This window comes from Gobius niger (genome assembly GCF_951799975.1).
Source record: "Gobius niger genome assembly, chromosome: 4".
In the NCBI taxonomy this organism is placed as follows: Eukaryota; Metazoa; Chordata; class Actinopteri; order Gobiiformes; family Gobiidae; genus Gobius; species Gobius niger.
This window is the reverse complement of record NC_136855.1, coordinates 16,907,919-16,921,398: the sequence shown is the minus strand read 5'-3', so window position 1 is coordinate 16,921,398 and position 13,480 is coordinate 16,907,919. Positions and strand designations below refer to the sequence as shown.

The window sequence follows — 13,480 nt, the reverse complement described above, 5'->3', positions numbered from 1 at the left end:
CACCATTGACAGTTCCAGAGGGTACCTTAAATGTAACAGGTTATAAAGCCATTTCCTCTCTCCTGAACAGTGCGCTTGTGTTTATGGACCTCCTCCCATCCTGTGTCTTAAATATTCACACTCACCTCCATTGTCCACAGTTTTAGTGTTTAGAGTAAATCAAGTCATGCCTTGTTTATGTTGGATTATATAGTGATATTGGAAAGAATGGTGTCTTTTATACGAAATAATCAGCGAAAGTCGTGAATCGAGCATTGTGGATAAGAGCATAGTTTTATTATATTTTATTCTTTATTTTACCGGGTAAGTCAATTGAGGACCGATTCTCACTTACCATGATGACCTGGCCATGGTGCATTAGTAAACTGTACAGCCAAGACACAAGGTCACAGTGAAAACATTCAAAACATGTGCACTGATCCTGGAATATTGTAGAAATTGAGTTTTTGAATTGCAGCTGACACAAATGAAGTGAGTTTGGCGGAGAATTTAAATGAGAATTGACCAAAGGACGTGCGAACTTTGGGAACAGAGAGGTTTATGTACTGGAGCAAAGCGTCTGGGGTTGTGGATGTTTAACACTAACAGAGAGGTGAGGTGTGGGTGGAGTTTGCCAATTAAACATTTGTAAATAAACAGCAACCAATGAGTTTGTCTGCGAATAAAACTTGTTGTGACTGGTTCTTCAGATATTAATTTAATTTGAAGTAGCACCTTGAACCTGGGACCTTCTTGTTCTCTTGTCCTACTACTGTCCTAAAGTTCCTGAATCTATATGCTTGATTGTATCCTCAGAGCTCTTATCTGGCTCTCTCCTATCTCTCCTATCTGGATCCTTTTTTTCATTGCCAAATGTATGACGAAACATAGGCCTATGCTGCTGTTTCTATCTTTCGGGTAAAATGATTGAGAAATAAAGCTACTTAAGTATATAATTCTGAACATGTGCTGCATTCCTCTTCCCTCTCTCTATAACCACGTCTCTGCGGCCCGTCTCTCCACACTCCTGTCCATGCGTTTCCTTGTACATCATCCATTTATTATCTACATGTCCTGAGCTCCTTCAGACGGCTCACATGGGGCCAGTTATTATGTCCCAGATGTGGAGGCTGAAGCCAGAGTCGAAACAGGCTTGTGTGGTTTCATGCAACTGCAAACTATCCAGAACTGTATAAATAGTAATGAGTTTTTGTGTGCAAATCTTTCACTCGCCTTTTTGAGTTACTGTTTTGTCTCATGATCTGAAGGCAAGAGCAAAGCAGTTGTTTGAAGTTGTATCTGAGTCTAAGTTAAGACTGTCTGCAAAGTGAGGCTAATTTTCCCACCAGAACAGAATAGTGTTGACATTTTTGGGGATATTTACTGGACATAGACTTGAGCAATGAGCCCATCAAACTCGGTAATAATTAGAATTACATGAATCTGTCCTATGAAAAAGGGGAATGTTAAAACAAAATGGATGATACAAACCAGAGCTTTGGTTGTAATGTCGTTCTTATGTCAAAAATATAACTCGTGTTTATTTAGCTCTGGTCCGGCATGGCGCATAAATAGGAGAAATGTCTGACAAAACACAGAACAGTTGCAGAAAGATGCAACAAATCCACAAAGAAAACTGGAGAATGACTTTTTAATGACCTGTGAGACTTGAGGAAACCACAACCACAGAGTCCAGAACTTAATCCCATCGACAATCTTTGAGTTGTGCTGGAGAAGGCTTTGCGCAGTGGTCACACTCACCCATCATCAACACAAGATCCGGAGAAGCAACAACAAAACAATAAACAAGCAACAAAAACACAACCAAAAATATGACAAAAAAGAAACAAATACGCAACAGAAAAGTGAGAGAAGAGCGTAAAAAAAAGGGATTTTTGAGAAATACCAAATGAAGTTTTGTCATTAGATATTGTTTTTATATGATTTCATTTCACATTTTATCATGAAGTTTATTGTTTGAGAATCTGACCAGTGTAGAAAGGAAAAATAATTCCGAGCAGCCACCAGGTGTTGCATAACCTATACCCTTTATAGGGGGATTTCGACATGACCAGATCAGTCCGGTTCTCTTGAGACCGGTTCATTTAGGGACTTTGTAACAATCAACACAACTGGACTTACTTTTAAAAAAGTTGACTGAGAAACTCCATTGTTTCACCTTTGTACAACGATAGGAAAAATCATATGCAAATGTTCTCCTAAACTAATTCATAAAATAGACTTTAATAGAGCTGCCTATCTCTGATCGGCCTCGAGGCTCAATCAAGACAGAAGCGAAAGTAAAAATTGGCAGTGCCACATGTGCATATGTTAACTTCCACTTTTAGACAGTCAGGCCAAAGAAACGGCCAAAGAAACAGCAGTGGCAAGATCTTGGAGTTTTGTATTTGCGACTCTCCCTGGATCATTTAGTATGTTTTAACAGTGGGAAAAAACTTTTACCTGGACATGGAAACACTTACAGCATGAATTCGATCTATTTTCACGTCATTTGTCTGCACCCTTGGAGGATCATCCATTGTCTCTATTTGGATGCAGCCGTTTCTTCCACGCCTAAACCAGCCCCGGTAAGTCTTTATTTTATTTCTTTATTTGAGTTTGAGTGGTTTTCAAGCGCCAGTAGAACAGTTATTGAGCAAAAATAAAGAACAATGACCAAAACAAATAGGCTTTTTATTTTAAGTGCATCCAAAATGAAACAAGGGAGATATAGGCCTCGCTCCTGTCATTTAGGCAATAAGAAAGAATGTATTGGAAAACTTGAGCAGTAGATTACTGTCATAAATATGCGGGAAAATATATAATTTTATTGAATGTTTCCACATCAAAATCAGGTATGAAGGCTATGAGTAGAGACAAAAAGAGAGACAAAATTGCCTATATTTTCTGTGAACAAGTCATAAGAGAGCCTGGTTTAAATGTGTGAAGAGAAAGCTTTGAATATGCAAGCCGACTATTGCCTTTCAAAAGCGGTTCACTTTTGGCTGTCGAAACACCCTCAAACCGCGCCGGTCCGCTCCGGTCTGGTCCTGTCAAAAAGCCCCTATCATCATTCAACGCTCTGTACCCTGTGAAACCGTGCGCTGTTGAGTTATTGCGCCAAATAATTTAGATTTTTTCCACAAATATTTATGGCTGACATCTCAAAAATACATTTTCTATCACACTCATCTTATCACTCCAGAGCATTAGCTTTCAGATCATTTACAACTCATGTTTTTGCCAGCAGAGGGCATCAGACACCTAAACTACAACTCACATTAGGTCTACTGTAATAGAAGAAAAGGTGCAGACTTTTTCATTGGGAATGTATTTTCCGGTGACACTGTGGGATCACAGCTTTAATTAGGCTTTAATTAGAGTAAAACTAGATACACACGTTCATTATCCTATTAGTTATGACCATTTCTGCACATTTGGGTGTAGGACTCTCAGGCTGTTGTTACGGTCTCCTGCTGCGACCCCCCCACCCACACACATCGGCTACAACACCTCCAGAGCTCTCCTCCGGGACCACGTGTTTGATTTGGTTTAAATGTTCATTACGACATCGGGTTGAAATCACAAACTGTTTGACTTCTCCCCTGAACAACTGCCTGCTTATTGCATTTGTGGCAGATAGTTTAGATCAGTTTGTTTTCGCCTATAGTTAATTGGTCGAACTAATCTTTGTGCTTTTCAGTGGTTTTCTCTCTTTAGCTTTACAAATGAAATCAAATCACTGAAGGTTCACACATGACATGACTGACATAACTATCAATGGGTTTGAAAGGTTGTTTCGTCGCGTTCTCGTCATGTTTTCCAAATCTAAAAGCTAAAAGTGTCGAAATAGCGGCTAAAACGAGAAGAAAACGAGGATGCAAACGCAACAAAAAGTGGAAAAATTGAAACGGATGAAAGTGCGACAAAAAAGTGACACAAAAAAAAACTCAACCAAAAATTTGACAAAGACTCAACAAAAATGTGACAAGAATGAGATTGGAAAAGAACGGAAAAAAAAGTGACGACAACACGGCAGCAAAGTAAGGAAAAAGATCCATTTAGATCAGTTTTGTAGGTCTTAGCTTTCAAATGAAGCGTTACACTGGCCTCGGCTGTAAACTCTAGTCGAGAAGCTTTTAGATTTGGGTGAAGCCGAACTGGAGAACTGGAGTTAAGGCGGGTGGTAAGAGGTTAAGTGGAAAGTAAACATTTGGTCATTGCTCAGGAAAACCCTCTCATATGACATGCACGAGCCGCATGAGTCACTATTATCTCTGGATCCACGTTATGACTTTAATTACTTTTAACAGCTGATTCTGTGACTCATTGTAAATACCCATTGTTGATTAAGCATTTTCTGACTAACTGATGATTTGCGCAGGTGCGTGCGCATGGGTGGGGTTGTGTGTGTGTCCTCATGTCTTTGCTCAGAATAAAGTCATTCTCAAATTTCCCACTGATTGATAAAAGTTCTGAAATTTCTGCAATTGATGACTAATACGATGTAATAGGACAGATACTTAACCCTTGTGTCATCCTATGTACATTTTTGTACATATTGCAAGATTATTTTTTTCATTTCATGACCATTTTGTCCGTGTTGCAGCCTGAGACGTGAATTTCTGCAGAAAATGTTCTTTTGAGACAAATTTTCCGAATCCAGTGTTTGTTTTTTTGTCTTATATATATTTCAAACTGCTATAAAAACCACATACTTTCATCTTTTTTCAAAACCATTGACTGACTGTGACGCTCTCCACTGAACTGTTTTGGTGTCTAAGATTTCTAAACTGTAAAAATCTTCACACTAAACATTTTTGTCGATAAATCACTTAATATAAATTAATTTTAAAAATGTTCATACATTTTATAGAAAACACAAAGGCAAACAAATCCTGTTTCCCCTCGGCCACAGCTTCAGTATAAGCTGACAGATACACGCATCAATTATGTTAGAAAAGTGGAAAATTCTGAAATGCAGTGAAAATGTCAAATTAAACTCGTTTTCTTCTAAATGAAACGCTGACATCACAGATATGCTACTTTTTTCCTGTATTGCAGTGAGATTTAAAACCTGAAGTTTTATGGCAGAAATGTCCCAGGTTCTGCCATGGCCCCATTATATCCTAATGTAATGGGGAAATAACATGATTTCATTCATCTGCTGACAATAGGCCCAAACTGTAAAAATACAGTAGAAATGTCAAATCTGACTCTTGTTCTTCAAAATGAAATGCTGACATTGTAAAATCTATGACTTTTATATGGAGAGCAAAGAAAATTGGAAGTCCTGAATGTCTTTATAATGGAAGTCAATGGGGCCAAGAACATTTTGACACAAAGAATCGTCCACTACAGAAAAACTACTAATGCAGTCAAATCAATATTGGTCCTAACTTTGACACATCCAAGGCTCTAAACACCACCAAAGCTTTTTTTTGTGTGCAAAGTTTACAAAATAAAGCTGGATAAATAATAAATAAAGCTTAAAATTCACAAAATTACCAAATGTGTGGTATTTTTTGGAAAGTCATCAAGTAGTTCAAAAGATTTATGCAAAAAAAAAAGTAAAAGTAAAAGATTTTGTGGCTGTTTTTAGGCGTGTACATTTTTGTGCACTGGGTGGCGAATGTAAGAAAATTACAGGATGACACAAGGGTTAAGTTAACATTTGATAATGTTTCCAATAAATACACTCCCAAAAAATATGACGTTAAGTTATTTAGAACCACAGCCATGGCAATTTTCTTTGGAAGGGAGTTAGTGTTATTAGACTTAAGCCCTAAATTCTTCTTGTGAACGGCGTGTACACCACACCATGACCTGAAGGCAGATCTAGTGCATCCTCTTCCTGCTCTGCGTGATAAATGTTTCCTCTTCTAAAACACAGATAAATAGTCTCGAAAGCAAAACCTTCTGTGGCTTTGGCCATATATTTTTCCAATGGTAACAAGTTCCAGTATCTGAACCATTACTGATCTTCTTGTTCAAAGGCTTTATTTAATCTAGCCCTTTTTACACATTATATTTACTTATTACTTAGACGCCTTTACAGGTTATATAACTGTACAAGCCCAGGCAGATGCTGCGCGACACAAAAACATAACGAACTTCAGGCTCTGACACGCAACATCACTTTCCACTTGTTTTAGGGTTAAAGAATTAAAATTGTCATGTAAATGGTTAGGTAACAATATTATGTAGCCTAATAAAAGCATAATACATTTAATCATGAGACTGAATAATGCAATGTAGAGCACTTTAAAGCCTCTATAAAAGTGTTAGACACATGATGTTAAATAACGAACTAAAGATGCTCAATGTAGCATCATTTCATAAAGGAGATGAGGCGGAATGAACTTTTCATTGTAAAACACAGACACCTAAATACTATTTGACGACTAGATTCACCAGTGACATAAAGCCCCATCCACTGACGCACAAAAACTTTATTTAGCATTACATGGTAACAATCTCAGTGGTGTCACACAGAAATAAAATAACAGAATAACAGATTTTCTTTTATATGGTAATTTCTGCCAATCTGAAAAAAATATACTCCATTTACGGCAAAAAAAAATTATGAAATGATGTTTTCAGCTTGGAATATTACAACATCATTCCCGTTCATATGAAACCTATTTGGTTTATGAGTTTCGGTTTTCAGATCAAGAATTGTGAACCAGAGAGGTACTGGGAGTCTCTCCAAATGTTGCTCTGTCCACAGTTTGATGTTTTTCTCTTGCACTGAGCGCAGCGCCTGTACTCCACCAATTTGTCCACCAGCAGCTGATCATCCGACCTAAGCGGGAACAGGACACACAAGTAAATATTGGTCCAAACGATGTCAAAATGATTGTAGGAGGATTTTAGACAGACAAAGGTGCAGACAAAGAAAAGTGTTCAATGGATGCGACTTAAAAACAACAATATGAGCCCTGCACTGGGTCGTAATCTATGTAAACATCAGGTGTTCTTCAAAAGATGAGGGGATTACATCTGTTAAGTTTGACATCACACGCAATAAGATACTTCTGGGTTCAAACTGCTGTGAATTCAATAGACAAACACAGCAAAAAAACAACTTTATCTTTATCTTAACAACTGATTCACATCTAATTAGAATAAGATATCTCACTTGATCTATTTACAAAAAAAAAGAAAATGGATGATTAATGCCAGAAAAGCATTACTAAAGAAAATCCAGAGTAAATGTAATATCTGTGTGTAGAATCAGGGAAATCCCATTATAGTGACCCTAGTATTCCAGTGGAAGACAAATGACATCATGGAAATGACATCTCATGCTCCATGAATGACTCTTTCACAATGCGAGCCCTATGAATCCTGCCATTGTCATCTTGGAATATGCCGGTGCCATCAGGGAGGAAGAAATGTAGGACAAAACCAGTTCTACACCACGACTAGACTAGGTCGAAACGAGGACTGAACCTCACCACATTTATATCACAGTTATGTTTAGTCTATTTAATCCTATTCCTCTGCCAAGGGTCAAGATCTTGTATATACAGTACCACTACAAATACTTAAGAGTCAGGTCGGTTCCTGACCTGAGAAATCGCCGCTCCTCGTCCTCTCGCTGTTGTTTCAGCTGCACGCTTTGGCCCCAGGCGTTTCCCAGAGATCTGCTCATGTCCTGCCTCTTTTCAAACCTATTCACTCGATCCAGAATCAACCTTAAACATCAAAACAATTGTCAGACCACATTATTTTCCTCCATTACTATATTCAGATATTTTTCTTATGACTTTTTTACTGACTGCGCTCGGTTTTGCCGGAGAATCTCCCGCTCCTTTTCCATCTGTGCCTGACGCTCTTCCAGTTGGTCTTGCCTTTTCTTGAAGGCCGTGCTGAAATTTGCCTGAAAAAGCTAACGATGTTGAAAACACTGATCAGTATGTTGTCACAGTTTTTGCCAGCGTAATATTGTGGCAGACAAAAATTAAGCAAGTAATAAATAACGAAGACCTCATCTATCATTGAACATTTGGATTTGTTTTGTTTACTAATAGAAACGAGACAAAAATGCAAGCTCTAGATGCAACAATATGAAGTTGTTCCATTTCGCTCAATAAACGCCTTGAAAAAATGACCCTCATAAAGGTACCTGAACTTTGGATTAAAGTAAATTAAATTGTCAGTTGTGGTCCAAACTCATTCCTAACTTTCCTAAAATACAGGATTAGTAGTATCACAATTCTTCACAGGGATGAGTTTATAAACAAGTTTGACAACTTTTATGTAAAGGCTGTCAATAGATTAAAAAAATAATTATTAACTTAATTTTTTCAAATAATTATATTCATTTTTAGTACTTATCCAACATAAAACACTTACATTTAAAGCGCATGATCACTGATTGAACATTTAATTAACCAAATCCACAGTTAAAAGCCCAACATCTGATAATCGGGATCTTCAGCCATTTCTGAAGATTGATAAGTCACTTTATAGCGACTTTACAGCAAACTTTTAGATCCATAAAGTAGAATATGAAGACAAAATTAAAATATGCTTTGTTGAAATAGGATAATTAAATTAATTATTTTTACGATTAATGTGATTAATTGCGATTAATTTTGACAGCCCTATTTTACATGTATATATATTTTACAGAAAAAACTAGCTTGCACATTCATGAAATGAATCCAAATGCTTTATGCACAGATGCACAGCATTATTTCCACAAATGTCTGAGTCTAGAAATATAATAATGGAGGACAAAACTCATTTTGTTCAAATCAGGTATAGAGCCTTTAGATAAGATAAATGTGCTGAAAGAGCTTGAATTAAGTGAAGTCAAGAAAAAAATGTGGAAAAAGATATTTTTTCTTATACTAAATGGAATACTTGCTCCATGGGCACATTATTTCCATTAATTCAGGATAATTCAAACAATATTTGTAGCACTTTTGGATGTCGAAAATAAATAAAATCATTATACTAAATCTTCCACAAAAAATAAAAATAAATAAAAATCAGAAGAAGATCAAGACAAAAATGATATGAAATCTGTCATATTTAACACTTAAGGCGAGACACTGCAGGTCAATAGGGAAAAAATGTACAGATATCAATTTCAAACTTTTGCTGTCGATCACTGGCATAAATGTGAGGAAAAAATACATTGCAAGTTTTCTGTCATTTTATCTTTTCATATAAGAACAAGGTGTTTTATGCCTAAAAATGCCCCAAATTTTACATCTTTTCGGCGACGAAATCTGAATAATGGATAGAGCTACATTCAAATGTATGGTTTCATTTTATTGATGAATGAGTTACCAAGACGTTTTCACAGGGGATTTTGGATTTCTTGTTTAGTTTTAAAATAAGGTGTTTTTAGTGGAAAAATTTGTAAAAATTTAATTTTCGCCTTATTTTTTGACATTCAAAACTCAATAAATGGGGCTTAGGGATTAAATAATAAAAAATCCCTCTGAAAAAATCTTCCAAATATTGTTCAGTCCAAGGCTGGAAAATGTGAAGTCTTTAGGTCCGACTGACGTGGACATAGTGTCGCCACAATGAGAGAAAAATGTGTTTTGAGAAAAAGGCCCTTGAAATTGCATCGTCCCATATAAGTCTATGGGGGAACATTGAATCAGCCCAATATTTAAACATGTTATTGTGAAGATTAGGCATATTTTCTGTTTCCGGGTGAAAGCTTCTATGTTCAGAGACCAATTTGGCGCAAAACCTGAAAACTGAAAAAATTGAGTTTTGCCTGCAGTGTCTCCCCTTAAACACTTAATATGTGGCAGAGCTGACCTCCGCAGCTTGTTGGCGGCCCTGATTGGCACGTTCAGGAAGTTCGGAGCATGTGAAGTGGAAGACGTTTGGCAGGCAAACAGGAACTCCAGTGCCCTTTTTATCCCCAACCTACAAAAACATGTCACGACATCTTCAAAAAGAACACTTGGCAGAAGCTCAAACAAAAATATCTTCAGTGTTAATGGCAGTAGTGCTCTTTTTAGAATCTGGATGGGTGTGACTTTATCCTGTGTATCCTGACATTTATCTAAATATTACATTTACAGAGGAATGGATAATTCACGATAACAATAGGACATAGACATAGATGATGAGGTTCACTTTGTTATTGACAAAATTAGACAGGATTAGGAAAAAGTATTTGATCAATGAAAAGCTCACGTTTAAGGTTTTTTTTTTGGATATAGTCAAATATACTAAACTGAGACGGTCTGAATACAGAGGACGCACAGTGTGATTATACAGACCAAAAAAGGACATCTATGAATGCATGGAAAGAGTTGGTGTGATCATGTGAGTGGGATCTGTTGGGCTAAATAAAGTTGACCATTATTTAGAAAAAGAGGAACCTGTCTAGTCATTTCTTAAAATAAGCAGTGGTTTCAGAACCAGTGCAACCAGGTCTTGTTGGCTCTTTGGCAAGAAATACAGGAATTTATGGAAAATGTTATGTCAACCTTCTACACATAATCCTGTTAATTCAATGTAAAACAGTGCTATTGTTTAACTACAACAAATAAACATCGAAAACTTCATTAAATGTAAAACTATCAATTAATTCCAACATCTGTTTCTCAGAGTGAGAGAGGAGCGGGTCAAGGAGGAAGGTTGCTGTTGGAAATAGTAAAACTGCTTTAGGTTCAAATACATCAGACAAATGAATAACATATATTTAGCAATTACATTCATGTATGAGGAGTTTTCCTATGAGGTCTGCAACAGGTGTAGTGCAAGTTCATTTTTATCAAAGCACAGCTGTGACACCAAATGTATCTGTGTATAAATTTCAGAGTAAACCTCCAGTAAATAAATGACTTCGGATAACTCTTTTGGTTTTCTTTGCAACAGTGTGTGTCCTTTGCTCTGTGTACACTGCTCTAATGAACCCATGAGTGCAGTGCTTGTTTGCTAAACACTGGTCAGTGCCGGGTGGTTTCCTTTCCTGGGAATCCAGAGCTTTCTTGTAATCTGTCGTCATCTCTTGTTTCTGTTTGAGCTGCTGAGCCTTGAAAGAGGCCAACCTACAACACATATTTGAGCACTGGTTAGGACAAGGATTTATGGCTTCAATTGCACTTTATAGCAATCTAACATTGTTCTTTAACCTATCTTGTTACGTTATCTACTCTGCTATGCTTCATTTTGCAAACGGTTGTGCTACCATTTGTCGCCATTAGAGCTAAATAACAAACTGCTAATATGCACAACACTCCAAAGCCAGGAGCCTCCTACATAACACAATACATGACCTGCCTTAACCTAAGCCCTCCCTCTGTCTGCCTCACTCACTGACTCTATCTCTACCAACCTTGGGGCGCATGTGCACAAACGTACCGAGGGAAACTTGACAATGGCAATAAAACCTATTCTGATTCTGATTCTGAAAGTTTGCTCCCACTGCAAAAAAAACGGAATAATAGTTGTTCATCGAACTCACTCTTGCAGCAGCTGGGTTTGCTCTATACGCTCAGACTTCTCGCGGTCCCGCTTTTCTTGTTCTTCCTTTTGTTGCTTTCGGCCGATTTGTGTTTGCAGCTCGCTCTTATACCAGCGCTGGTTTATTCCCGGCACCGGAGTCAGGGGCCGAGATGGAAAGATGAAAGTCGTCTATACACAGAAAGATTTTATCCGGAAAACAAACTCTTCACCACCACAATCGTCAAAGAGGACCTTGAAACAACCTACGGTACTCACCGGACATCGAGGAGAGTGCGTGTCTTTTTTCACAGACATACAAAGATTAAAAGACGCGACTTCTCGGGCATGTTCACGCTGCTCTGCAAGTTTAGCCTGTATGACAAACACACGATTTCACACAAACGAGTTTTAAAGACGCTTTGGTAGTTTCTCTGATACACTGTGAGTATTTTACTATAAAATAATCATAATAATAACAACCGTATTTCAGCCAATAAGAGCAAGGCCAATTGTAATAAGAAGCCGCCCTTAAAACTTCATAGCAGAGTCCAAATGCACATCATCATTATATTGCGCAAAAGGAAGCAGGAGAGCGTGTAAGGTGTTCAAACAGGCAAGAAGCTAATATTTCACCACAGAGACAGTATAACCACAACACAGGAAATTACTAAAGAATTCTTCAGAAGTGAATTTAGTCAGAGGTTTCATCATGAATTAAGGCTTATTCTTGAAATCTCATTATTTTTTGGTTTTGCTCTCCATTTGTTTTCAATTCTGTTTCCTCTCAGGGTGAGTAGTAGAACATTAGAAGAATACACATCACATATTTCAGTCATCTGGCACACTATACTACTACTACCTTATTTTCTCGGACTATAAGTCGCTCCGGTGTATAAGTCGCACCAGCCTTGGCAACTACCTGGGCACGAAGGCGCAACTGCACCGTTGTCAAGCCTCTCCCGGCATCACATTGTTCAAGCTCTCATTTGCGGACTCGTTCCTCTAGTACGGAAGCCTAGAGCGCCCTCTAGCGACTGTCAGTGTGAAAACAACTAACGTGAAATTATATATTTTGATCTATAAGTCGCACCTGGGTATAAGTCGCACCCCCAGCCAAACTATGACATGCGACTTATAGTCCGTAAAATATGGTAAAATATAAATATTTTAAGAGTTTAACGATGGGGTGTTGACGGTAAAGCTCTGGCCTCTGCCTGTATGCCACACCTGCTCCTTCTCATAGAAGAGTCTGTCCTTGTTCAGTCCTCTCAGCAGTAAAACCTTCTCCAGGCCCCTCTCCTCGGCCTCCTCCTGCTCCCTCAGATACACTGGGACGTTCCTTTTGGCTCGCTGCATGCACAGGTAACACAGCTCCTAAAGCACAATGAAATTCAACATATTCTTTTTTAAATACCTTTAACACTGCTCTACACAACTTTGTTTTAGTGTAATTTGTTCTCTCACCTGTCCAGCCCGAGTGTGTCCAGTGCAGCCCACAGGAGGCTCGGCCATTTTGGGAAGCGTTTCCATTGGCGACGTGTCGGGCCTGCAACTTTATCATTGGGCATATTCGTTAAACAGACTTTTTTTAAATTTCTTCTAAGCTTCTGAAGGTCATTCATGATTCCTGGTAATCTGTATAATTAGGAGTGCGAGTGTTGCTAGTTAAGTAAAGATTAACCTTTCTGTTACCAAAATAAAGGGACTGGCATTGGCACACAGGTAGGCCTATATCGTGCTTGTTAATTGTCAAACTTGAAAACCTCTTGTTGTTAGGAAACAGGCCTATGTACTTATCGGTGCAGTGAGCTCGGGCCTCCTCCTGTCTGTTGAGTGGTGTTGACAGAAGTGGAATCTGGCTCGTGAAAGCAGTGCATCATTGATGGAGATGCCCTGGGCCTGAGGGCAGTGACAAAAGGAGACCTCCCTCGGAGCTGACAAGCCATTACCTGAGAACTGAACCTGCCCCATGCGAATGTGCACTGTACAAACAACAAGTACAGTACACTGTACAGCGGGAACCTCAGAGTCCCACATAGTCCTATTACTCATTTGGGTTCTGTTATTG

At 38.2% G+C, this 13,480-nt stretch overlaps 1 protein-coding gene across 1 annotated transcript; it reads right to left on the bottom strand.

Moving 5' to 3' along the window:
• Positions 1-6,602: 6,602 nt before the first annotated feature.
• Positions 6,603-12,995, bottom strand: LOC306962412 (coiled-coil domain-containing protein 81-like). Its single transcript, XM_079555533.1, has 9 exons — positions 12,877-12,995; positions 12,640-12,786; positions 11,689-11,784; positions 11,432-11,601; positions 10,904-11,015; positions 9,772-9,882; positions 7,764-7,864; positions 7,554-7,679; positions 6,603-6,784 (listed from the first exon to the last, which is right to left on the bottom strand). Exons 1-9 carry the CDS (start codon positions 12,940-12,942, stop codon positions 6,646-6,648), a joined length of 1,068 nt encoding a protein of 355 aa, XP_079411659.1. The 5' UTR covers positions 12,943-12,995; the 3' UTR covers positions 6,603-6,645.
• Positions 12,996-13,480: the final 485 nt, after the last annotated feature.